The following is a 25851-nucleotide window of genomic DNA, read 5'->3' as shown; positions in this document are numbered from 1 at the left end:
TTTTTTTCATTCATGTAACCAACCAGGAGCCTCTGGGGTTTATCCAGAACAGACCCCTCCCCCATATTCTCAGCTTTAGCTTCTCTCTGAAGTACCCAGATATTAGTATCTCATGCGTATTTCCTGAGTTTTTCAGATGCTAAAAACCACTACCAAATGTAAGAAATTAACTTTTCGGTGATCATGAGAACATAGCACCCAGATCTACTGACACACAAGGACTGATAAAATTAACCACTCCGTTACTTCAACATCAACCAGAGAACTGTGCAAAAGCTGATCATGTATCCTGTCACCCTCCTCCCTCACCTGGCCTTTTAAATGCTTTGCTGAAACCCTTTGAGGATTTCGAGTTTGGGAGGAGGGGGCATGAGCCGCCCATCTCCTTGCATGGCCCTGCAGTAAATCTTTCTTTGCTCCAAACTCTGACGTTTCAGTTTTTTTGGCCTTGCTGCTCGTGGAGCACATGAACTTGTGTTCGGTAATGTTCACACAATGAATTTTTCACCAAGGCTGCCCTCAGCCCAAGGTTTTCAGACCCAATTGCCTTCTAATACCAACAGTAGCATGATCACAAATTCCAATGATGGGTTCAAATAGTTAGAATTTAGAAAAAGAGAATTAGAACTTGTGTTGGGCCTGTTTGATTCTGGAAGGTCCATTGGAGAAGACCTCTGACTAGCCACTTAAGACTTACTCGAAGCATCAAAATTATATCCGGTTTCATGAGCTTATGACCGTGCAGTTACACAGGGTCCTGCACTATAAAGGCCCTGAGCTTGGTTTAATGCTCTGCTGTTGCCATCTTGAAATTTCTAATACCTTTATGTTTAAATTTGTGCTTTGTAAATGAAGCCTGATGGGACAATGCAGTCAGCACATGAGCAGAGAAGATACTAACAATAGGTGTATCCACTTTCCTTGCTTCCTAAATGCAAATAGCATTCAAATACCCCATGAACACAGAATTCCAGTTGGATCCACAATGCTCAGGGAGACTCAAAGATAGTAGAAACTAAACATTACATCAATAACTAACACCCCCCAAAAGCCACACTTTCAATTTGAACCAGAACTTGATTCAAACACAGTAAGAAGGAAGTTGTGTTCTAAGAAACTTGAACAACCAAGAAACTCTATTGTATCCTTTCTTATGGTACTTCCCTATATCAGTTAATCATGTATGCTGAAAATAACATAGAAAGAAAAGGAAAGATAAGACAATCTCATATTACAGTCTTTCCTTACTTGTAAGTAATCCACAAGTAGAAAGTATTGGCATAATGTGCTTATACTAAAAAACAAAATTTTAAGTTGAGAGGTTGGTTTTTTTCAGAATTTCCACTCTTCTTGTAAGAACAAAATGCATACGCATGAATAAACTATGAAATACAAATTGTCTAATTTCTGTGGTTCTACATATGAGTGAAATACTCTCATATTTCCAGTTAAAGCTGGCATTGCAAAATATAAAGGTGAACCATAAATTTCATGCTAATAATTTAAAATTTTGTTTTTTCTTTTCTTATGATGACCTTAAATAGCAAATAAAAAGCATCATGACAAGGAGGGAGAGACCATGGAAGAAAGAACAAAAAAAGTTTTATATATTAGTACTTTTAGCATCACTTTTTTTTCCTCTTGGTTTTTGAACAAGGGCTCTTCCATTTTCACTTTTTACTGGGTCATAAAAGTTATATGATATCCTGAATCTAACTCTGCCATCTTCTTTATGACTCTGAATAGCTTCTTGGGGAGAACTTGGACTTCCTGTGTTCTCAGGGAAGGAGGCCCTGTGCAAATGAGCTGGTTTCCTTTCACAATGAAAATTCTATTTTTCTGTTTTTAGATAGAAAATAATAGAAGCCAACTGGTTTGAGGCTTTCCCCTTGCCCCTCCAGCTTATGTAAATTTTTGAGGTGTTATTTTTCCATGCCTCTGGCAAGTCTGAAGGCATAACACAATTTTGCATAAACGTAAATGACATATTTATCTTGGGGTTCCTCTTTCTGATACTCTTGAGCTGACATTTGGGTAGGGGCTGTTTTTACATCTTATCTCAAGGCCATGCTTATCTTTAGAAATTTTATTAAATATAATAAGCAAGAAGCTGGGATGGTGCTAATGAGAACCAAAGGCTGGTGGCAAACACAGCAGAATTATCAAATATACAAGATGGAAGTATCATAGTGATTATCTAGGTAAACTTTCTAACAACTCAAGAGTGAAGGCAACGAATCAAATTCTTAAAGAAAAAGAAAAAGACTAGGCCACAAAGTGATTGGCCAGGAGGAGAGACACGTGATGTGAATCTCAAATTTTCCACAAGGTTTTTGGCAAATAAAGTCCTGGCACATAAAATGCAACACTTAGCACAACTGGGTGAGACTGCAGTTTTGCCAAGAAGTTTTTGAAATATACTCCAGTTTATCTCCGTCTATGGCATCATAGTTCCCCTGGGCAGCCTAAGCCAAATTCCTAGGAGCTGTCCTCAATGCCTTCCTTCACTTCCAATCAATCAATTACTTTTACTGAGTTTCTTACAAAACAAGTTTTGTGCCCCTCCCCTGTACTGCATCTGTGGCTCTACCCTGTTCATCTAACCTAGACAACAGTGACAGTACCTAAGCACTCTCCCTGTCACCAGGCTCACCCACCATGAAGCTATGACACAACCACCAGAAAAATCTCTCTGAAGGACACAAATCTGAGACATGTTGTTAGACTAAATCATCTGTGGTTCTTAATGGTTACAAGATGAATCTCCTTATGGTGCCAAGGTTAGTGGGATAGCTACCTTTCCAGACTGACACAATTTTCCAGTAAGCAGAATTTGACTCTGCACATATACTGATCTGCTTATAAGTTCCTGAACACGTTTTTCTGTTTTATACCTGAGCAGTTATCTATGTCTGTCTAATGCCCTTTGTGGCATTTCCTAGCCCATTCTTTCTGTGTCTAGTTTTCTAATTCAGTTTCCTTTTCCTCTCCTTACTGCTCCTTCCTTTCACCTCCTCCTGACAGCTAACATTTCTTATTAATAAATGTTTACTGGACTCCACACATTTAATCCTCACAGCAAGTTTATGAATCAGGTTCTATTGCTACTCTCATTTTTAATCTCTAAGGAGATATTTGAGTAACTTAACAGTCAATCCTAAAGGAAATCAACACTGAATATTTATTGTAAGGACTAATGCTGAAGCTGAAGCTCCAATACTTTGGTCACCTGATGCAAAGAGCTGACTCATTGGAAAAGATCCTGATTCTGGGAAAGATAGAAGGCAGGAGGAGAAGAGGATGACAGAAGATGAGATGGTTGGATGGCATCACCGGCTCAATGGACGTGAGTGAGCAGACTCCGGGAGCTGGTGATGGACAAGTCCGTGGGTCACAAAGAGTTGGTCACAACTTTGCAAATGAACAACAACAACTAAGGTTACATAGATAGGCACTGTGACCTGGATCTGAACTCAGATCTGGTTGGTTCCTACATGTTAATACTCTCTTGCTCACTGTGTGCTATCTCCCAGAAAAAATTTCCCTGAAAGTTTCCCTTGGTTGAGTTGGGCAGTGCCTAGCTGGAGTGTCCACAAGATCTGTGTTCTCTGATTTCCAGGCCTCAGCTGGACTTCTATTCCCATCCCTGAGTTAGGTAGGGAAACTGTGGCTAAGTTCTGGTCAGTGGCCTGTGGGAGCAATGAAATGTATTCCACTTTCAGGACTGGGCCCTAAAGTCTCTTGGCTGACCTTCCATCCTCTCCCCTTCTGCAGAGGAACTGGAAGCACTGAAGATGTAAGCAACCTACGTTCCTGAATGACTGGGTGGAGTGCAGCCTTGCCCTTCACCTTGAGAGCAACTGATGATTTGTTTGGAAAGTTCCTGAGTCTTCTCGGTTCACCTGTTACAACTGTTAACGTTACCTTCCCTAACACATGGGCTAAGTGCTCCATCTAATCGTACTTTCCCATTATATGGGAATTATCTCTTTATGTACCTATCTCTTCCAGTACGTTACTTTGGAAACTTCTTTTAATTTTATTTTTAATTGAAGAATAATTGCGTTACAATATTGTGTTGGTTTCTGCCACACATCAATATGAATCAGCCATAGGTATACATATATCCCCTCCCTCATGAACCTTCCTCCCACCCCCTACCCCTTTCCACTCCTCTAGGTTATCACAGAGCCCTGGTTTCAGTTCCCTGAATCATACAGCAAATTCCCACTGGCTATCTATTTTACATTCGGTAGTGTAAATGTTTCCATGCTGCTCTCCCCATTTGTCCCACCCTGTCATTCCCCCTCCCTCGTGTCCACAAGTCTGTTCTCTACTGGAAACTTCTTAAGGAGAAACATTTTTTCCTGATCTATCTTTATGTTTGGTACACTAAATGTGCAATAAATATTTTTTGACCTAGAAAATAAATCAGTGGCTTACTAAATACTGACAATTACTATGTATTGAATGCTTATATGCAAAAGGCACATTATCAGACACTTACATTAACTGCTTTATATAATTCTCATAATTCATAAATATCAATTAAGTGTTTACCATGTGTTGGGCTCTGAAAGAGGCACTAAGGATACATTATTAAACAAAACAAATAAAATTCTTGTTTACATAGAGCATAAATTATGCTTTGCATAATCAGATAATAAACAAATAAAAATTTAGAATGTCAGATGACAAAAGTGCTTTGAATAAATATGAAGTAGCATAAGAAGAGGACTTAATGAAAATTAGGTGATATGTCTATCATATACAAGTAATAAGAGAAGACTTTACGGAGATTACAACATTTGAGTAAGCTCTAAAGGATGAGAGGAAACAAGTAGTGGTTATCAGGAGGAAAGGCATTACAGACAGAGGGAACAGCAAGGACAAAAGCCTTGATTTGGAATGCATTCACAATGGTCATACAAGGTACAAGGTACGTGCATCTGTGCTAAGTCGCTTCAGTTGCGTCAGAGTCTGTTACCCTTTGGACTGTCGCCCACAAATTTCCTCTGTCCATGAGATTCTCTTGCCAAGAATACTGAAGTGGGTTGCCATGCTCACCTCAAGAAGATCTTTTTGATCCAGGGCTCAAACCTGTGTCTCATGTCTCCTGCATTGGCAGGTGGGTTCTGAGAGAGTCAATCCCTAGGCAAGTTGATAAGAAGTCTAGGGTCCCCAAGGAGGAGAAAGGGCTCTGGGGCTCTCCAGGAGGAGATAGGGATCTGGAATTCTCAAGGAGGAGGAAAGGACAAAGGTTTTTTTCTACATTCCTTAGTAAGGATTATATAACTATAATGTATCCTGCTTGAGGACATGTTTCTCTTTCCTGAAAACCTTCTGACTAATCCTGTTATCTTAAAATGTATATTATGGGAATGGATCTAGTAAGATCTTTACAACCTTGAGACTTCCTTTTGATTTATTGTAATAACCAATTAAAAAGTATATAATTTTCTTGCTAAGACTAGGGATGGGGGCACTCTGTCGTTCTTCTGATGTCTGTGTCAGAAACTTTCTCTGTCCCTTTTTCACTTTAATAAAACTCTGCTACACAACAGCTGTTGAGTGATCAAGCCTGATGCCTGGTCCCAAAGCTAAATCTTCTTCTTCGGAGATCACAAATCCAACATTGTTCACCATAAGCTATCAGTTTTTACCACTTCGGAAGCCCATGAGGTATCTTCATTTTGCATAGAGGGAAATTAGATGCAAAAAAATTATGTAACTTATCTAAGAAATTATAAGTGGCAAATTCAAGTCTTGAACTAAAATCTTTTGGATTTAAAACCCATATTCATTCTGATACACTGCTTTTACTAGCTACACTAAAAGTACACACACACACACACACACACACACACACACACACACACACCATTCTAAAAGAACTGTCATGGCAGATCTTTTAGAATGAAGTAGGTAATTCAAGTATTCAAAAGTATTTATTAAGCACCTACAATGTATCAAACATAGTTTGATACATTAGGTGCTTGGGATATATCAGTGAATGAAAAAGACAAAGGTTGTTGTCCTTAATTTACTTTTTAGAGGACTGACATACAATAAGCATAGTACATAAGCAAATTGTATAGTATATTTTAAAGTAATAAGTGCTATGGAGGATAAAAGTAAAGCAGAGTAAGGGAGATTGGGAGTGCTTAAGATTTTTTTTAACTTTTTATTTTGTTTTGGAGTATAGCCAATATTAATGCATATTATAGCTGCAGCTAGATAGCAAAAGGACTCAGCAACACATATACATGTATCTGTTCTCCCCCCAGACTCCCCTTCCATCCAGGCTGCCACATAACATTGAGCAGAGTTTCCCGTGCTATATATAGTCGGACACTGTCGGCTATACATTTTAAATATAGCAGTGTGTACATGTCCATCCCAAACCCCCTAACTATCCCTTCCACCCTAGGTCTTATTATCTTTTTAAAATTTATTTATTTTTAATTGGAGGATAATTCCTTTACACTACTGTGTCAGTTTCTACCATACATCAACATGATTCAGCCATAGGTGTGCATATGTCTTCTCCCTCTCAAACCTCCCTCTCAGCCCATCCCACCCCTCCAGGTTGTCATAGAGCCCTGGTTTGAGTTCTCTCAATCACACAACAATTCTCACTGGATATCTACTTTACATATGGCTTTTACATACTTTACATATTTGTTTTTCTCTTTCTGACTTACTTCATTCTGTATAATAGGCTCTAGGTTCATCCACCTCATTAACATTGACTCAAATGTATTCCTTTTTATGACTGAGCAATGTCCAAAGAAGACATACAGATGGCTAATAAACACAAGAAAAGATGCTGAACATTGCTCATTATTAGAGAAATGCAAATCAGACTACAATGTGATATTACCTCACACTGGTCAGAATAGCCATCATCAAAAAATTTACAAACAATAAATGCTGGAGAGAATGTGGAGAAAAGAGAATCCTCTTTCATTGTTGGTGGAAATGCAAACTGATACAGCCACTGTAAAGGCCAGTACGGAGTTTCCTTAAAAAACTAGGAGTAAAACTACGATATGATCCAACAATCCCATTACTGGGTTACCCTGAGAAAATCATAATTGTAAAAGACACATGTGCCCCAATGTCCCTTGCAGCACTATTTACTGTAGCTGAGACATGGAACAACCTAGAGGTCCACTGACGGATGGTATGGGTAAAGAAGCTGTGGCACATATATACAGTGGCAATGCTTAACTTTTTATCATCGAAATTTAAGACATACAAAGAGACTAGTATAAGCTCTACTTCCTCCCTTTACGTACCTACCATCCAGCTTCAGAAATGGTGCTCACATGACTAAACTTGCTTTATCTATACCTCTATCCACTTCCTGCCCACCCAACTCTGATTGGATTATTTCAAACAAAATCATAACGTTTAATGTACAAATACTTCAGTATGAAGTAAAAGATGAATATTTTTAATAAAAACAACCATAATACTATCATTTATACCCAAAACATAAATTCTTCAAACACATAAATTATCCAAACATAATTTCTTCATATTCATGTACAAATTTCATTTAATATTCCATAAGTAATTCCTTTTAAACTTGATTTGTTTGAGGCAAGACCCACTCATTCCTTTTGAGTGACATGTCTTAAGTATCATTTAATTTATAGGTCTTCCCTTTCTCCTTCCTTCTTTTGTTAAAGAAACCAGATCATTCATCCTTTAGAATTTTTCCATAGTTTAGATTTTTCTGATTGAAATCCCATGGTGCTATTTAACAAAATCCTTTGTCCACTGTATTTCTTATAAACTGGTAGTTAGATCTAGAGACTTCAATGGATTTACTTCAGATAATTCAGGCTTAAATACTTTGTAGGTGGTATTGAATATTTGCATTAGGAGGCCTTTAATATTAGGCTGGGATTTTTATATCAGTTTGAGCACTAGGTGTAGCGTGAAACATTCACACAAAATAGTTGCTTTCTATTTCTTTCAGTCCTTCTTTATCTATTGAAAAAATTATTCTAACATCACCTATTTGATAACTCAAAGATACAACTCCTATAAGAAAGGTAGCTCTATATCCTTTGAGTAGGAAAAAGTATCTAGAGACTACAGCATGTGCAATGGATGCTCATTGTTACTGAGTTATTAATTATTTCTAGACCTTTCCAGTGGATGACCTCAGAAATAGATAACATTTTTAAAATGAGAAGATTTTGTCATCAGTTTGCACTGACATTTCTAATTCAAATTTAGGTTTTCCAGGTTGTTACTTAACTTTTTATATTTGCTATATTTCTTGTCTCAAGTGTTAAGAATCTTTGTCCCTAATAACATTAATGTAATTAGGTTTTGCTTTTGGAAGCTCAGTCTGGAGCCTGCTTCTCCAGCTCTTCAAATGATTTTTCAAAGTAGCCGATATAAATCTTTAAATTCCTTTATCTGTAAACCACTTGAAATGGATTCTTTTGTCTGTACCTGAATCTTGACAGGCAGTATAAGCAGGAGGGATGGACCTGTTTTTTGCTTGTGAAGTATGCATGCAGCCACTCATAGTGAAACCAATTAATGCAACCTATTCCCCACGGGGAGAGTTGCTGAATATGTATTAAACAGAGACCTGATTCACTCAGTCCTTTCTAACTAGATACAAATCCCAATTCTCCAAAATTTGCCCTCTGTTTTTCTACAGCAGTCTTTCTTCCTCTCCTGAAATCAGACAGTAAGGAGCACATTAGGTTAGACTCAGAGAAGGTATATAGGCTTTTCTCTTGACTGCGGTGGAGAAGGCAATGGCACCCCACTCCAGTACTCTTGCCTGGAAAATCCCATGGACGGAGGAGCCTGGTAGGCTGCAGTCCATGGGGTCGCGAAGAGTCGGACACGACTGAGCGACTTCACTTTCACTTTTCACTTTCGTGCATTGGAGAAGGAAATGGCAACCCACTCCAATGTTCTTGCCTGGAGAATCCCAGGGACAGGGGAGCCTGGTGGGCTGCCGTCTATGGGGTCGCACAGAGTCGGACACGACTGAAGCGACTTAGCAGCAGCAGCAGCAGCAGCTTGACTGGGGATCTTGGTCGTTTCAGTGTAGTCTCTGAGGGGTCTTCCCATCATCGCCTCAGATTGGATGAATCCGATGTCCTTGGAGTGAATACACATGGGCAAGAAGAACTGGAAAGCGGGAACTGGTCGGCCACTCCAGAGTCCTCAAGGACTGCACTTAGCTGGGTCTTTGGATCAGAGACAAGTCATATAAGTAGGATATTCTCATAACTTTGCGTGACATCTTCATCTTTAGAGCTGACCTTTCCAGCTGAATCATCTCAGAGCTGTGTCTTCAGTTCAGAGTAGACAGTTGAGACACGCTGGGGTGGAAAGAAGATAGAAGAAGAACTGGAAGGAGAGGGAATGTGGGGTGATAGGTAGTAGTGGGAGAGAAAACAGTCAGGAAATGAAACTCACCTGGTCCTCTAGAGATGTTCGGAAGGTATTGGCTGTGGAGAAAAAGAAAACCATAGGGTGATGAATGTTTGGATCCACTCCAAACCCAATCTTCTAGCTTACTTTCCAGAATCTAGGAGTCATTGGGCCTTCTGCATTGATTGTCATTTTCTCTTCTCTGCTACCTAACACCTCCTACAACACACGTGATCTTGTTTTACCATTTCTTAACCCAGCCCTCTGGATGTTCTTTACAAGCTCCATTGATCTATAAAGTTCTCCCTCAGTACCACAAATAAAAAACTCACTCCCTTTCTGTATCAGATGTTAAGAGATAATTTCTCTCTTAGTTTCAATTATTGCCTCTCTTCATTTATAGCACCTCCATCTCACCAATCACTAAGTCCAACCTCTGCTTGTTCTGCAAGTTCTGCATGTTCTGGTTTTGATTTGATTGCCAAAGTTTCTTAGTGATGGAGCCACAGTAAGAGAAAACTTTAGCAGGTATAATTTCTCACATCCTCCTTATTAGACATAAAGAATCTCAGAGCAGATAGAATCATGAGAACTATATAGTAATTTTATGGAGGGATAGAGCCTGAAAAAAAAGATACATCCTGGGATACTCTATTTTTCATCATATTTTTTCCATGGATCTTTCGGGGTTACAGATCTTTTTAATGATCGAATATATAGAAGCTATGTACTCTCTCCCTGGAATAATGGACATATGCAAGGAACTTTGCATGCAATTTCAGGGGCTTCATGCAAACACTAAGGCACTGGTGGAGTAATATTGCTACAGATCATCAACACAGAAAGTGCCTGAAATATAACTCATCCACCAGTAGAGTGTTCAGCATCAAGGGTGTTTTGACAAATATGTCAAAGACAGAGTGTGAAGAGCAGCAACTGATCAAGGTGACTCTATAAGAAGCACCCAATTAACCCAATCAAATTGGTGACAATTTTAATTCTATCATTCAAAAGATCCTGATTAGTGAGGATAGGTGAGAAACCAGTGACAGGCAAAGCGGGTATTCAGAGGATATGCATTAGTCAAATATAGCAATAGGCACTATATGCAGCAAATATTATAGTAAAATAGAAGACTTAGTCTTCATTGGATTTGGGACCTTGCAGAAGTCCTTAACCTCATTTGTAAACCAAGTTCAGGATCAGCTTACAATTGAAATTTCTACTAGACACAAGGATACTGAAAAGGCAACTTACAGGATGGAAGAAAACACTTGCAAACCATATTATCAGATAAGAGATTCATATGTAAAATATATAAGGAATTCATACAACTCAACAGCTAAAGTAACAATAATAATAACCCAATTTTAAAATGGGCAAAGGATCTGATGAGATGTTTCTCTAAAGAAAACATACAAATGGTCAGCAGTTATTGAAAAGGTGCTCAATATCACTAATCATCAGTGGAATCAAAACCAGAGTGAGATATCACATCACACCTGTTAGGATGGCTATCATTAAAAAGACAAAAGATAACAAGAGTTGGCAAGGATGTGGAGAAAAAGGAATTCTGGAACACTGTCAGTGAGAGTGTAAATTGGTACTGCTAATATGGAAAACTGTATGGAGGTTTCTTAAAAAGTTAAAAATAAAACTATTGCATGATCCATCAATTCCACTTTTAAGTACATATCCAAAGGAATTAAAGTCAGGATCTCGAATAGATCACAGCAGGATATAGAAACAACTTAAAAGTTTATTGATGGATGAGTGAAAATGGAAATATGATGCACACATACAGACATACACACACTTATACAATGGAATATTATCCCACCTTAAGAAAGAAGGAAATCCTGTCATTTGTGACAACACAGTTGGATCTGGAGGACATTATACTAAGAAAAATAAGCCAGATACAGAAGGACAAATACTGTATTTTCTCAAACTCATAGAAGCAGAGAGTAGAATGGTGGTTACAAGGAGCTTGGAGAAAGGAAACTAGAGGTAAGGCTCAAAAGGTACAAAGTTTGAGTTATAAAGGATGAATACATTCTGGAGATATACTGTATAGTAAGAAGAGAAATGAAAGGCAAAGGAGAAAGGAAAAGATATACCCGAATGAATGCAGAGTTACAGAGAATAACAAGGAGAGATAAGAAGGCCTTCTTAAGTCAACAATGCAAAGAAATAAAGGAAAACAATAGAATGGGAAAGACTAGAGATCTCTTCAAGAAAATTAGAGATATCAAGGGATATCATGCAAAGATGGGCACAATTAAGGACAGAAACAGCAAGGACCTAATAGAAACAGAAGAGATTAAGAAAAGGTGGCAAGAATATACATAAGAACTGTACAAAAAAAGCTCTTAATGACCCAGATAACCATGAGGGTGTGGTCAGTCACCTAGAGCCAGGCATCCTGGAATGTGAAGTCAAGTGGGCCTTAGGAAGCATTACTATGAACAAAGCTAGTGGAGGTGATGGAATTCCAGCTGAGCTATTTCAAATCCTAAAAGATGATGCTGTTAAAGAGCTGCACTCAACATGCCAGCAAATATGGAGAATTCAGCAGTGACCACAGGACTGGGAAAGGTCAGCTTTCATTCCAATCCCAAAAAAGGACAACGCCAAAGAATGTCCAAACTATTGTACAATTGCCCTCATTTCACATGCTAGCAAGATTATGCTCAAAATCCTTCAAGCTAGGCTTCAGCAGTACATGAACCGAGAACTTCCAGGTGTATATGCTAGATTTAGAAAAGGCAGAGGAACCAGAGATCAAATTTCCAAAATCTGCTGGATCATAGAAAACGCAAAGGAATTCCAAAAAATCTTTTTCTGCTTCATTGACTACGTTAAAGGCTTTGACTGTGTGGATCACGAGAAACTGTGGAAAATTCTTAAAGAAATGGGATTATCAGACCACTTTACCTGTATCCTGAGAAGTCTGTATGTAGGACAAGAAGCAACAGTTAGAACCAGACATGGAACAACAGACTGGTTCAAAATTGGGAAAGGAGTACATCTAGGCTGTATATTGTGACTTTGCTTAATTAACTTAAATGTGGAGTATATCAAGTGAAATGCTGGGCTGGATGAAGCGCAAGCTGGAATATCAAGATTGCTGGGAGAAATATCGACCTCAGATATGCAGATGATATCACTTTAATGGCAGAAAGCAAAGAGGAACTAAAGAACCTCTTGATGAAGATGTAAGAGAAGAGTGGAAAAAGCTGGCCTAAAACTCAACATTCAAAAAACTAAGATCATGGCATCCAGTCCCATCACTTCATGGCAAATAGAAGGGAGAAAAGTGCAAACAGTGAGAGACTTAATTTTCTTGGGCTCCAAAATCACTGCAATGGTGACTGCAGCCATGGAATTAAAAGACACTTGCTCCTTGGAAGAAAAGCTATGACAAACCTAGACAGCATATTAAAAAACAGAGACATAACTTTACCAACAAAGGTACTTCTAGTTAAAGCTATAGTTTTTCCAGTAGTCATGTATGTGAGAGTTGGACCATAAAGAAAGCTGAATGGCAAAGAATTGATGCTTTCCAGCTGTGATGCTGAAGAAGACTCTTGAGAGTCCCTTGAACTGCAAGGAGATCAAACCAGTCAATCCTAAAGGAAATCAGTCCTGAATATTCATTGGAAAGACTGATGCTGAAGCTCCGATCATTTGGCCACCTAGTGTGAAGAAGTGACTCACTGGAAAAGTCCTTGATGCTGGGGAAGATTGAAGGCAGGAGGAGAAGAGGGCAACAGAGGATGAAATGCTTGGATGACATCATTGACTCAATGCACATGAGTTTGAGGAAACTCCAGGAGATAGAGAAAGACAGGGAAGCCTGGCATGTTGTAGTTCATGGGGTAGCAAAGAATTGGACACGACTTAGCAACTGAGCAACATGTTGCAATCACTAACTATATTTTATTGTATACTTAAAATTAGCTAAGAAGGTAAATCTTATGTTAAGTGTCCTTCCCACACATCATCATTATCATCATCATAAAGGGTGTGAAAGAAAACTTTGGAAAATGGTGCATATATCTATGGCCTTAATGGTGGTGACAGTTTCCCTGGTGTTGATTCATCCCCAAACTCATGAGCTGTATATATTAAATAAGCATAGTTTTTTACATGTCAAAAAATAGTGAACTACTTATGCTAGAATGTGGATGAATTTCAAAACATTGTGTTAAGCAAAAGAAGCCAAACAAAAGGATTGCATTATATAAGAATCCGTTTATGTGAAATTATAGAAAAGAAAACTACAGGACAGAAGGCAGATCAGTAATTGTCAAGGGTGAAGCTGCAGGGAGATTAACTGCAAAGGAGTATGAAAGGATTTTCTGGGCTTCTGGAAATGTTCACACATCACACTGTGATTGTGGTGGTGGTCCTGCGAATGGATACATTTGTTAAAATAATTTGAATGTGCATTTAAAAGTGGTGAATTATATTTTATATTGTTTATACCTCCACAAAGTTGATTAAAACAATCAATTTGAGTAGAATAGAAAATTGAGTCCATCTCACAAAGTATTGTCTCCTAAAATTTTGGTTTAGGTATATGTGTGTGTGCATGTATGTGTGCACATTCACATTTCTTAACAGTACAACTTGTATTTCTTTTTTTTTTTTTTTACACAACTTGTATTTCTTACTGCAGATTACAATAAAAAATATTTAAACACCCCTTATCGGGAGCATTGAGAGTTCTAACTCACAAGTTGTGGGATCAAAAGAAATCTGCTGAGTCAACTAGGGCCTGAAATTCTCAGGTGTCCCCAAGTACAGATGTGGTCCACATGGGAGACATATCAAGCAGAAGTGTGATCATCTTCAGTCCTGTTCAATAAGGCCTCCAGGTACCAAGGGACTCCAGCAGCAGGAAGTTGGATGTGACTGATTGGAGATGAGGCCAGTGAAGGAGCAAGAAACAACTCATGGAATTAGAAACGCCTCAGCTGTGCCTAAGGAACTTTAGGAAGGAGGGCACCAGCAGGAAACCTCAAGAGACCATATATATATTCCTTATGGGTGGGAGTGCCTGCTTAAGTATCTGTCATCCCAGGAAGGCAGAAGCCACTTCCACAGTACCAGTTGGAGTAACTTCTTTCCCACTCCTTTCCCCAGGCTAGTTAGGGGAAGTCAACCCAAGAGATAGGGAAGAAGCCAACTCTTCCTGGTCCTTCCCCTCACCCACACCATTGCCAGCTTCATTCTGAAACTTGCCTGCTCTAGGAGAGGAGAAAGTTCTGATGAACCATCTTCAAACTTGGCGTTCTATTTACTTACTAAGTAAGAAACTACAAGACTATGACATAAAGTATCCACTTACTGTCTATAACCTAAGAGAATGGAGAATGTGTTGAAAAGCCTTTGGTTGCCAGAATTTTCAACCTGAGTGCCCAGGAAGATCTCTCACAGAAGGAAGTTTAAAGACACAGGGGGGACAGAAAATTTTTGTAAGTAAGTCACGAGTCTTGCTTGCTCAGTATGTGGGTTACACAGGGTTGTTATATAAATTAACTAAACGCGTATACATTACACATGTTTATGTTTATATATTATAATGATAATATTCTTATCACATGGTAGGTGCTTTGCAATACTTCATTCATTACTTTCAGGTAACCTTTGAACATATACCCTCATGATTACAATGTCTATTAGAAGGATGTTTGATTTTTGTTCTGATATTAGGAAAGATGCTACATAGTTTTCTGTATCTGTCCTCTTTCTTTGGAATCTAAGTACTACTGTAGGGATTTTTAATCTGTCTTGATCACTGATTCACTCCCTTTACTCAAAGCAGACTCAGTAAACATGTGTCAATGAATGCAATTAGCAGCCAAAATCTCTCCCCAGTAACTTACCTTCCCCTTCTGCCCCAGGCTGAGTAATCTGGATCTCAGAATATACCAAGTCTCTTTCTCTGGGATGCACTGAGAAGAAAAAAAAAAAAAACCTTTGTAAGCAGTCCCAGTCAGTGGGGTATGCTACAGTTGCTTCTTCATAAACAATCGTTTACTGTGAATGTCTGGGATACTTAGGGAGACCAGGGGCTTTTGCCAGGCCTCAAAACAAGTATCTCTCTCTGGCTCAGGCCCAGAGCAGCTTCCTACCAGGGAGTCCTCACCATTGATGTACAACTGCTGCAGCTCCACAGGGGCAGGACACATGGGGTTGAGGGGTTCTGGTGGGCCTACGGTCAGGGGTCTCCTATAAGGCATAGAAACACTGATCATCCTTGGAATACTATACTATACAAGAAAGTGGTATAGAGAAAAAAAAAGTGGGGAGAAGTCAGCAGAACAAGGCCAGAAGAGTCTTTGACATCATAAAATGATCATCTCATAAATAGAATAATCACTCTCAATTGGTAAAAACAAAACAAAACAAAACAAAAAAACCAGCCTCATCATCAGGAGGAAGTGTCTTCACAGCATTCTCCCTGGATAATTAAAGAAGCAATTAGACATAATCCATGATCCAAGACCCTGACTATGACCTAAGACCGAGACACTGACACAGATAGAAGAAAAAGACCATATTTACCAAACCAAATTTAAAAACACAAAATTTGATGAGTAAATAAGCACATTTGGGACAAAAAGAGGATTACTAGAAGCTGAGATCCCACTGTAAAATCTAGGACTAACAATCATTTTATACAGTTGTAGTAACATGTGGTCTAACTATAGGACTATTTGCACCAGAAATATTTTGTGCCAACCTAGAAAATCTATAACCTTTAGTATCATCCATTTAGTGGAATGGATAAATTTGAAATAAGAAACTGATCTATTTATGTGCAAAAATCCATTGTATACACTATTAGAAGGATTCTAAGAAGCTGTGATTATGGCCATTTTAAGGAATTTGAAAGTGGGAGCATCAAGCCACAGGGACATAGAGAAATCACTTGGCTTAACCTTGCAGCCCCACAGTTCTGCATATGTATTCATGGCAAACCAGAAGGCTGAGGCCTCACCTGAATGTGTCTCCCTGAAAGCCGTCTCCTGCAAATAAAACAAAGGCAGATTCGTGTCAGCAGAGGGAGCTCATTCTCAAATATTTCACACATATGTGCTACCTGTGCTGTGTGCTGTGCTGTGCTGTGCATGCTCAGTTGTGTCCGACTCTTTCGACCCCATGGACTGAAGCCCACCAGGCTCCTCTGTCCATGGGGATTCTCCAGGCAAGAATACTGGAGTGGGTGGACATGCCCTGCTCCAGGGGTTCTTCCCAACCCAGGGATCAAACCCAGGTCTCCCGCATGGCAGGCAAATTCTTTCCCATCTGAACCACCAGGGAAGCACAAGAATACTGGAGTGGGCAGCCTAGGTCTCCAGGGGAACTTGCCAACCCAGGAATCAAACTGGGGTCACCTGCATTGCAGGTGGACTCTTTACCAGCTGAGCTACCAGGGAAGTCCATGTGCTGCCTAAGAGAGTCAATTCAAATGTGGGTGCAGTCTCAGATTCTCATAAAAAAGAATTGAACCAAGCACATAACTTGCTGGGGACAGGGCTACACATTGTTGTGTTGAATATGCAAACATCTGAGACTTGATTAGGGTTCAAGGCTGTGTTGATATACCTTAGGAAATACTAAATACAACCAAATTGTTTTTCTTGCAGAGTAGTGAGGGGCTATAGGTGGATTTCCAGGAGCATCTGTGGTTATGCCCAGAACTTCAGACTTCACCTCAGGCTTGTTAAGGACACTTTGGTCAGAGGTCCAAAGCTCCATACGTCCAGCCCAGTGCAGGATACACAGAAGGTGCTGAGAAGGATCTGGTGAGTTGAGATGAATTAAGTTAAAACACAGAGTTGTGCTTCCCTGGTGGCTCAGACAGTAGAGCATCTGCCTCCAATGCAGGAGACTCGGATTCGATTCCTGGGTAGGGAAGATCCCCTGGAGAAGGGAAGGGCTACCCACTCCAGTATTCAAGCCTGGAGAATTCCATGGACAGAGGAGCCTGGGGGGCTACAGTCCATGGGGTCACAAAAAGTGGGACGTGACTGAGCATACACTCAAAACACAAAGTTAAAGCATGTGGGTAACTGCACTAGAGCTGAAAAAGCTTTTGTGTGTGTCTTCAACACCAGATTTTCTGACATCTGAAACTAGCCTGATGTGGGCTAAAGCAAGAAGGCTTTGGAAGCACGGCAGATAGTATGTGGGAGAAACTCTCTCCTCTGGGTGGAGGGGGAGACAGTAGCCTGACCTGTAGAGAGCGAAGCCATTGGAATACAAGATGCTGGTCCCAGGCTTTGACTCAAAGGCATCTCTGAGGAAAAAGGATAGAGATTAGTCAGCTCCCATTCTCAGTCATTTATTCGTAGGGCCTTTCAGTTTTATTTAATTGTTCACTTATGGGGGATGTAGGATGGGCTGAAGTGGACCAGTCTTTGGACCAAAGAAACTATCCAAGGAAACCATTTGAAGTTCTTGAAACTTTACATTAAAATGTTTATTCCCTCCCCGTCTTTCACCTGAGGTTTCACAAATTAGACTAGACACCTGTTAAGAAAACTGTCTTTTGAAGAAAGCATGTGAGCCTGTCTATTAGCACTGAGATGGTGAGGTTGAGAATGGGAATGTGGCAGTTTCCAAGGCTGCAATGAATGGGGTTTCTGAGGCAGAGACAGGTTGTGGAGGTTAGCAAAGGGTAAGAGAGAACACAAACCTGGTTTCTTCTGATGCCAGCAGTAAAACAGCAGGGCCACAGCCAGGAGAATGCTGAGTGATCCCCCAGTGGTTCCTCCCGCAACAAGGCCTCTTTTAATCCCTGGCATGCCTGGACAGAAAAAGTGTGTGTGTGAGCCTCAGGGGCAGGGGTCTAGAGCATGGAGATGCCTTGAAGCCCTGGAAACTTTCCTCGACCTGGCTGGGGTCCTGCGCCCTGGGAAAGGGAGGGCTCTAAAAGACAAGGACCCATGGGGGCCCTTTAGGACTGGACTAGGACTGTGTGGCCCAGGAAGCAGGTTTCCACTTGTTGGCAGCACAGTCCTGAGCCTGCATATGACAGAAAGTGACTCACCACGCAGGGGCAGAAGGCAAGAATCTGAGGGAAGAATCTGTGGCGAAGGGGAAAAAACGAAGCCAGCTCCCTCCGCTGACACACTGACTTCACTTCAGACATTAATATTTGGAGGGACATCTATGGTTTCACAGGTGGCTCACTGGTCAAGAATCTGCCTGCTAATGCAGGAGACACAAGAGATGCGGATTCGATCCCTGAGTCAGGAAGATCTCTTCAGTAGAAGGCAACCCACTCTAGTATTCTTGCCTGGAAAATTCCCTGGACAGAGGAGCCTGGCAGGCTATATAGTACATGGGGTTGAAAAGAGTTGGACATGACTGAGTGACTGAGCACACACATACTACGTCTGTCTATCTAACCAGTTGTCTATCTATTCTGTACTCTTGTAATTTGGCCATTTAGAAATTTCCCCTAGACATCTGGAAAGATGTTATGACAATGACTTGGCAGAATCTAACTTGGAACAGCAACATGCCTGAGAAAGAAGGCAAATATCTCCACTGATTAGGGCACTAGTTGAACCAACAGTAACTCTGATATTTCTCTCCATTAAAATAATATATTGGGACACCACAATGAAATGACATCAGTTTCCTTCCTCCTAGAAGCCTGAGTCTTATGTGCTTTGAAGAGGTGGGGGAAAAAAACTGATAGGAGGAATAGACCAAATTGTTGGAGAATTTTGATTTTTTTTTTATTAGATCCATTCTCCAAGGTCAGGGTGCCCTCTCTCCACTCCTATTCAACATAGTTCTAGAATCCTAGCCAGAGCAATCAGGCAAGAAAATAATAATAATAATAATAATAAAAGGTCTCAAAATTGGAAAGAAAGAAGAAAAATTGTCTCTGTTTGAAGATGATGTGACCTTATATAAAGAAAATCCTAAAGACTTCCCAGAAAATCTGTTAGAACTAATGAACTAATTCATAGAGTTGCAGAATACAATATCAATACAAAAATCAGTTGTGCTTCTATACAACAATGAGGGATTATCTGAAGAAGCAATAAAGAAAACAATCCTATTTTCAATAGCATCAAAAACAATAAATGAGTTATTATTGATTGCAAATTTAATCAAGGAGATGAAAGATCTGTATATTGAAAACTATGAGATATGGTTAAAAAATGAAGACACAAATATATGGAAAGAAATCCCATGTTGGTGAATTGAAAGAATTAATATTGCTAAAATGTCCATACTGCTCAAAGCTATTGAAGCCAAACAGATTCAATGCAATCCCTATCAAAATTCCAGCATCATTTTTTATAGAAATTAAAAAAAAAATGTATGGAACCACAAAAGACACCAAATAGCTAAAGGCATCCTGCAACAAAAGAACAAAGCCAGAGGCTCTACACTTTCTGATTTCAAACAATATAACAAAACTTGAACAACCAAAACTAATTAGTATTGGCATAAAAACAGAAACATGAACCAGTAGAATAGAATCAAGAGCCCAGACATAAACCTGTGAATATATCATCAACTAATATTTGTCAAAGGAGTCAAAAATACTCAGTGGAAAAGATAGTCTCTTAAAAACTGGTGCAGGGGAAACTTGCTAATTCACATGCAAAAGAATGAAACTGGACTGCCATCTTAAACCACTCACAAAAATTAACTAGAAATGTATTAAAGCCTTTAAGAGCTGAAACCATAAAACCCCTAGAAGAAAATATAGGGGAAAAGTCCTTGGTAATAATATGAGAAAGTCATACAACTCTATAGCCAGCCAAAAAACACCCCTCAAATAATAATTTAAAAATGGACAAAGGATCTGAATAGTCATTTTTACAAAGAAGACATGCAAAAGCCAACAGGCACAGGAAAACGTGTTCAACATCGCTAATCATCAGGGAAATGCAAATCAAAACCACAGTGAGGTAGCACCTCACACCTGTTACAATGGCTTTTTTTTAAAATAAAATTGTTTGAAATCAGAGCATAGCAAAAGAGTAAAAATAAGTTTTCCATGCCTTAGTTTAATAAAGCAGTCTAGGTTATGGTGTCTTTGGAGTACAAGGAGACCAAGCCAGAGCCAATCCTAAAGGAAATGAGCCCTGAATATTCACTGGAAGGACGGATGCTGAAGCTGATGCAAACAGCTGACTCATTGGAAAAGACCCTGATGCTGGGAAAGATGGAAGGCAAAAGGAGAAGGGGTCAGCAGAGGATGAGATGACTAGACAGCATCATTGATCCAATGGACTTGAATTTGAGCAAACTGGGAGATATTGAAGCCTGGCTTGCTCCAGTCCATGGGGTCGCAAAGTCAGACATGACTTAATGACTGAACAACAAGATTATGGTGATTTAGCAAAACATAAGAAAGCAAGAACATACATCACACTTATAACAAATTAAGCATGTTGAGTCATGTTACTAATGTATGCAATTTTAATTTTGCTTTACACTTTTCATCAAAATAAACTTTATTCCCTATAACTTAGAAAAAAAAAAAGGAGATGGAAAATAATGTGTTGGTAAGGACAAGGAGAGAAGAAAACCTTTGTACAGTGTTTGTGAGAATGTAAACTGGTGCAGTCACAGTGAAAAACAGTATGTAGACTCCTAGAAAATTAAAAAAACATAGAACTATTGTATGATCTAGTAATCCCACTTCTGGGTATATATCCAAAGAAAATGGAATTACTATCTCGAAGAGATATCTGCATCCCCATGTTTACTGCAACATTATTTACAATAACCAAGATATGTGCAACCTATGCTATGCTATGCTATGCTAAGTCGCTTCAGTCGTGTCCGACTCTGTGCGACCCCACAGACGGCAGCTCACCAGGCTCCGCCGTCCCTAGGATTCTCCAGGCAAGATGTGCAACCTAAATGTCATTAATGTATGAATAAACAAAGAAAGTGTGGTATGTATGGGGTTTCCCTGGTGGCTCAGTGGTAAAGAATCCCCCTGCCAATGCAGGGCTACAGTCCAAATGGTCACAAAGAGTCAGACACAACTGAGTGACAAAGCACAAGCCAATGCTGGAGACACACGTTCAATTCTAGGTCTGGAAGATCCCCTACGGAAGGAAATGGCAACCCACTCCAGTATTCTTGCCTGGGAAATCCCATGGGCAGAGGAGCGTGGTATGCTACAGTCCATGGGGTCACAAAAGAGTCAAACATGACTTAGCAACTAAACGACAACAAGCACACACTATTCAATCATGATGGAATGTGGATATGATAGACTCTTATACAGCTATAAAAAAGAAAATTCTGCCACTTGCAACAACATGAATGAAGCCTGAGGGCATTATGCTAAGTGCAACAAGTCAGACAGAGGGAAAGACAAATATTTTATGATCTCACTTACATATAGAATCTTTCAAAAAAAAAACAACTCACAAAAACAGAGAATGAATTGGTGGTTGCCAGGGGTAGGGGGTGGAGGGTAGGAGAAATGGGTGAAGGTGGTCAAAGGATACAAACTTCCAGTTATAAAATAAGTAAGTTTGGAGGATATGATGTATACAGTGGTGATTATAGTTAACAATATATTGTAAATATATTTGAAATTTGCTAAGATAGACCAACCTATACAGCATATTAAAAAGCAGAGACATTATTTTGCTAACAAAGGTCCATCTAGTCAAGGCTATAGTTTTTCCAGTGGTCATGTATGGATGTGAGAGTTGGACTATAAAGAAAGCTGAGCACCGAAGAATTGATGCTTTTAAACTGTGGTGTTGGAGAAGACTCTTGAGAGTCCCTTGGACTGCAAGGAGATCCAACCAGTCCATCCTAAAGGAGATCAGTCCTGAATATTCATTGGAAGGACTGATGCTGAAGCTGAAACTCCAATACTTTGGCCACCTGATGTGAAGAGCTGACTCATTTGAAAAGACCCTGATTCTGGGAAAGATTGAAGGTGGGAGGAGAAGGGGACGACAGAGGATGAGATGGTTGGGTGGCATCACTGACTCAATGGGCACGAGTTTGAGTAAACTCTGGGAGTTGGTGATGGACAGGGAGGTCTGGTGTGCGGCAGTCCATGGGGTCACAACGAGTCGGACACGACTGAGTGACTGAACTGAACTGAAGATAGTAGATTATAAAAGTTCTTATCACACATACACTCACAAAATTGCAACTGTGTAAGGTGATGGATATGTCAACTAACTTTTTTGTGGTAATAAATTTGAAATATATACATGCAGCACATCACTATATTGTATACTGTAAACTTACATGATGTTGTATGTCAATTATATCTCACTATAAGTGGAATAGCAACAAAAAGGAAGGCATAAATTCCAAAATTAGGCTTTTAGGTTAGAATCATGATTCCTCTTTTTACTAGCTGTGTGGCCAGCAACCTTTATTTAATCTTACCTGTTCGGTTTTCTTATCTGTAAAATGGAAATAATGGTAACTATAGCAGTACTATTGTTGGTGGATGAAAATGAGTTAATAATGTACTTTGAATGGTTCTTAACATATGTTAAGTGCTATGTCTGTGTAAGTATTATCTCTTATTCATTGCCCTTACATTATGCCCTCAGTTCAGTACAGTTGCTCAGTCATGTCTGACTCTTTGCAACCCCATGGACTGCAGCATGCCAGGCTTCCTTGTCCATCACCAACTCCCAGAGCTTGCTCAAAATCATGTCCATTGAGTCGGTGATGCCATCCAATCATCTCATCATCTGTCATCCCCTTCTCCTTCTGCTTTCAATCTTTCCCAAATCAGGGTCTTTTCTAATGCCCTAGACCCTCAGAAATTTCATGGCCCTTTGATCAGTTTCAGGGACACCATCACACTTTAGGCACACTTTCACACAGCACAATGATAAAGAATCTACCTGCCAACACAGGAGATGCAGGAGACTCGGGTTCAATCCCTGGGTTGGGAAGATCCCCTGGAGTAGGAAATGGCAACTCACTCCAGTATTCTTGCCTGGACAGCAGAGCCAGTGGGCTACAGCCTTTGGGATCACAAAGAGTCAGACACAACTGAGCATGCACACTTGCATGCATGCACACAGCGCTACCTTAGCCAACTTCAGCCCATTCTATGGACTGAATTGTGTTCCACCAAAATTCATAAATTGAAGTGGTTCTGAACCTAGTGTGCTGGGTTTGGAGATGGTGCCTTTGAGAGGTAGTCAGATTTAGATGAGGCTGTGAGAATGGTCCTTCATGATGGAATTAGGGCCCTTAAAAGAAGAGATTCCAGAGATCTCTCTAACTCTCTCCCCAACTCTGTTACATGAGGACACAGCCAGAGGCAGCAGTCTGCAAGCCAGAAAGAAGGGTCTCTCCAGAAACTAACCATGCCAGCATCCTGATTTCAGTCCTGATCTCGACTTCCAGCCTCTGAAACTGGAAGAAATAAATTCCTGCTCTTAAAGTCACCCTGTCTACCGTATCTTGTTATAGCAATGCAAGCTAAGACAGCCTACCTTGGCACTAGTGCTCCGGGCTCTCTCAGAGTTTCTATCCTGCTATGCTATTTGCTATGCTATATGACATTTCTAAGCACAGAGATTTTGCAGGAGGTCCACAAATTAAAAAGAAGACATTCTAGTTCTGTTGAATATCAACTGAATCCTTGAAATCTGCTTAAACTCTGAGATCATCTGTTTCCTTGCAGAGCAGTTGTGAGAATAAAATGAAATTACACATGTGAAGGAACCAGTTCACTGCCTGTATCAGAGAATGCTGATTCATTCTACTGACCTTAAAATTCAAGAGGAAAGGTGAGAAATTTTACATGTAGGTGTGAATTACCAACAGATTCACAATTATTCTCTTTCAGGGATTGTAAGTAAACTTTTCAGTATAAGAGTCCTCCTGGACTCCTATTGAGGGCAGTAAATCAGACAGAGAAAGACTAATATCACATGATATCATTTATATGTGGAATCTAAAAAAAAGGGGTACAAATGAACTTATCTACAAAACAGAAATAGTTACAGATGTGTAAAACAAACTTGGGCTTCTCTGGTGGCTCATATGGTAACGTATCTGCCTTCAGTGCAGGAGATCCAGGTTTGATCCCTGGGTCTGGGAGATCCCCTTGAGAAGGGAATGGCTACCCACTCCTGTATTCTTGCTGGAGAATCCCATGGGTAGAGGAGTCTGGTGGGCTATGGTCCATGGAATTGCAGAGTTGAACATGACTGAGTGACTAAGCACAAGCACACAAAACAAACTTATGGTTACTAGGGGAAAAATTAGAAGATTGGAATTGATATATACACAGTGTGCATGCAGGCTGAGTTGCTTCAGTCGTGTCTGACTCTTTGTGACCCTGTGGACTGGAGCCCACCAGTTTCCTCTGTCCATGGAGATTCTCCAGGCAAGAATACTGGAGTGGGCTGCTATGCCCTCCCATATATACACTACTACATACAAAACAAACAGATCACTAGTAAGGACCTACTGTATAGCACAGGGTAATTGTTAGTTGCTCAGTTGTGTCTGACTCTCACAACCCCATGGACTGTAGCCCTCCAGGCTCCTCTGTCCATGGAATTTTCCAGGCAGAATACTGGAGTGGGTTGCCATTCCCTTCTCCAGGGGATCTTCCCAGCACAGAGATCAAACCTGGGTCTTCTGTATTGTAGAAAGATTCTTTATCATTTGAGCCACCAGGAAGTCCTATATAGCACAGGATATAGCTCAATGCTCCATATATAGCTCAATACACCATAATGACCTATATGGGGAAAGAATCTTAGAAAGAATGGATATATGTATATGTATAGCAGATTTATTTTATTGTACACCTGAAACTAACACAACATTGTAAATCAACTATACTACAATAAAATTTAAAAGAAAATCAATTAGCAAAAAAATAAAAAAGTCTTCCTGGAGAAGCAATGCTCCTACCCTCAGTGTCACTCTGGATTCTAGGGCATTCAAGACTCTTCAGAGGGTGTCTTTGGGCAGCTTTCAGCTTTGCTAATCTCTTTTTCCCTTCGCCCACCTGATTCTTGAAATGTCATTTTAATGGTATTTCAGGCTTAGCCTCTGCCCTTCTCTGCTGGGAATTACACCCAATATTACTGTTCAAGAAATTTTGAGGGTGAGATGAAGACCCTCCTGTGGTATCTATTTGGGGGAAGACATGTCAGTTCCCCTGACCTGAGAAGGCCCTGCTTGATCACGGGACATGCCTCGAGGGAGTTGAAGGGAAAACTGTAGAGCAGCTGTGCCATTAGCATAGCAACCCCTTCCCAGAGCCACTAACCAAACTGTTTAGGTTTATGGCTCACTCAGGGCTGACTGGTTTTGTATAAACAGCACAGTTCTCTGCTTATTTAGCATGGTGGATAGTGGTACTTCTTCAAAAAACTTTGACAATGGTTTCTATATCTCTGAGCTAAAAGATTGTAT

The 25851-nt window shown here is 40.0% G+C and overlaps 1 protein-coding gene across 1 annotated transcript in view; it reads right to left on the bottom strand.

Moving 5' to 3' along the window:
* Window positions 1–7431: 7431 nt before the first annotated feature.
* FCRL4 (Fc receptor like 4) overlaps window positions 7432–25851 on the bottom strand; it is a 35713-nt gene continuing 17293 nt past the window's right edge. Inside the window, exons 8-14 of the mRNA XM_081494064.1 lie at window positions 18131–18241; window positions 17669–17731; window positions 16430–16457; window positions 15575–15657; window positions 15312–15380; window positions 9463–9494; window positions 7432–9365 (exon numbers count right to left, since the gene is read on the bottom strand). Coding sequence (XP_081350190.1) covers window positions 9324–9365; window positions 9463–9494; window positions 15312–15380; window positions 15575–15657; window positions 16430–16457; window positions 17669–17731; window positions 18131–18241 — 428 coding nt within the window. The 3' untranslated portion in view covers window positions 7432–9323. The remainder of the gene's footprint in view (window positions 9366–9462; window positions 9495–15311; window positions 15381–15574; window positions 15658–16429; window positions 16458–17668; window positions 17732–18130; window positions 18242–25851) is intronic.

Source organism: Giraffa tippelskirchi, chromosome 5 (genome assembly GCF_054371585.1).
Source record: "Giraffa tippelskirchi isolate mGirTip1 chromosome 5, T2T-mGirTip1v1.2.pri, whole genome shotgun sequence".
NCBI classification, from domain to species: Eukaryota; Metazoa; Chordata; class Mammalia; order Artiodactyla; family Giraffidae; genus Giraffa; species Giraffa tippelskirchi.
Note: the sequence above shows the minus strand (reverse complement) of the source record. Positions and strands in the feature narration are given on the sequence as shown.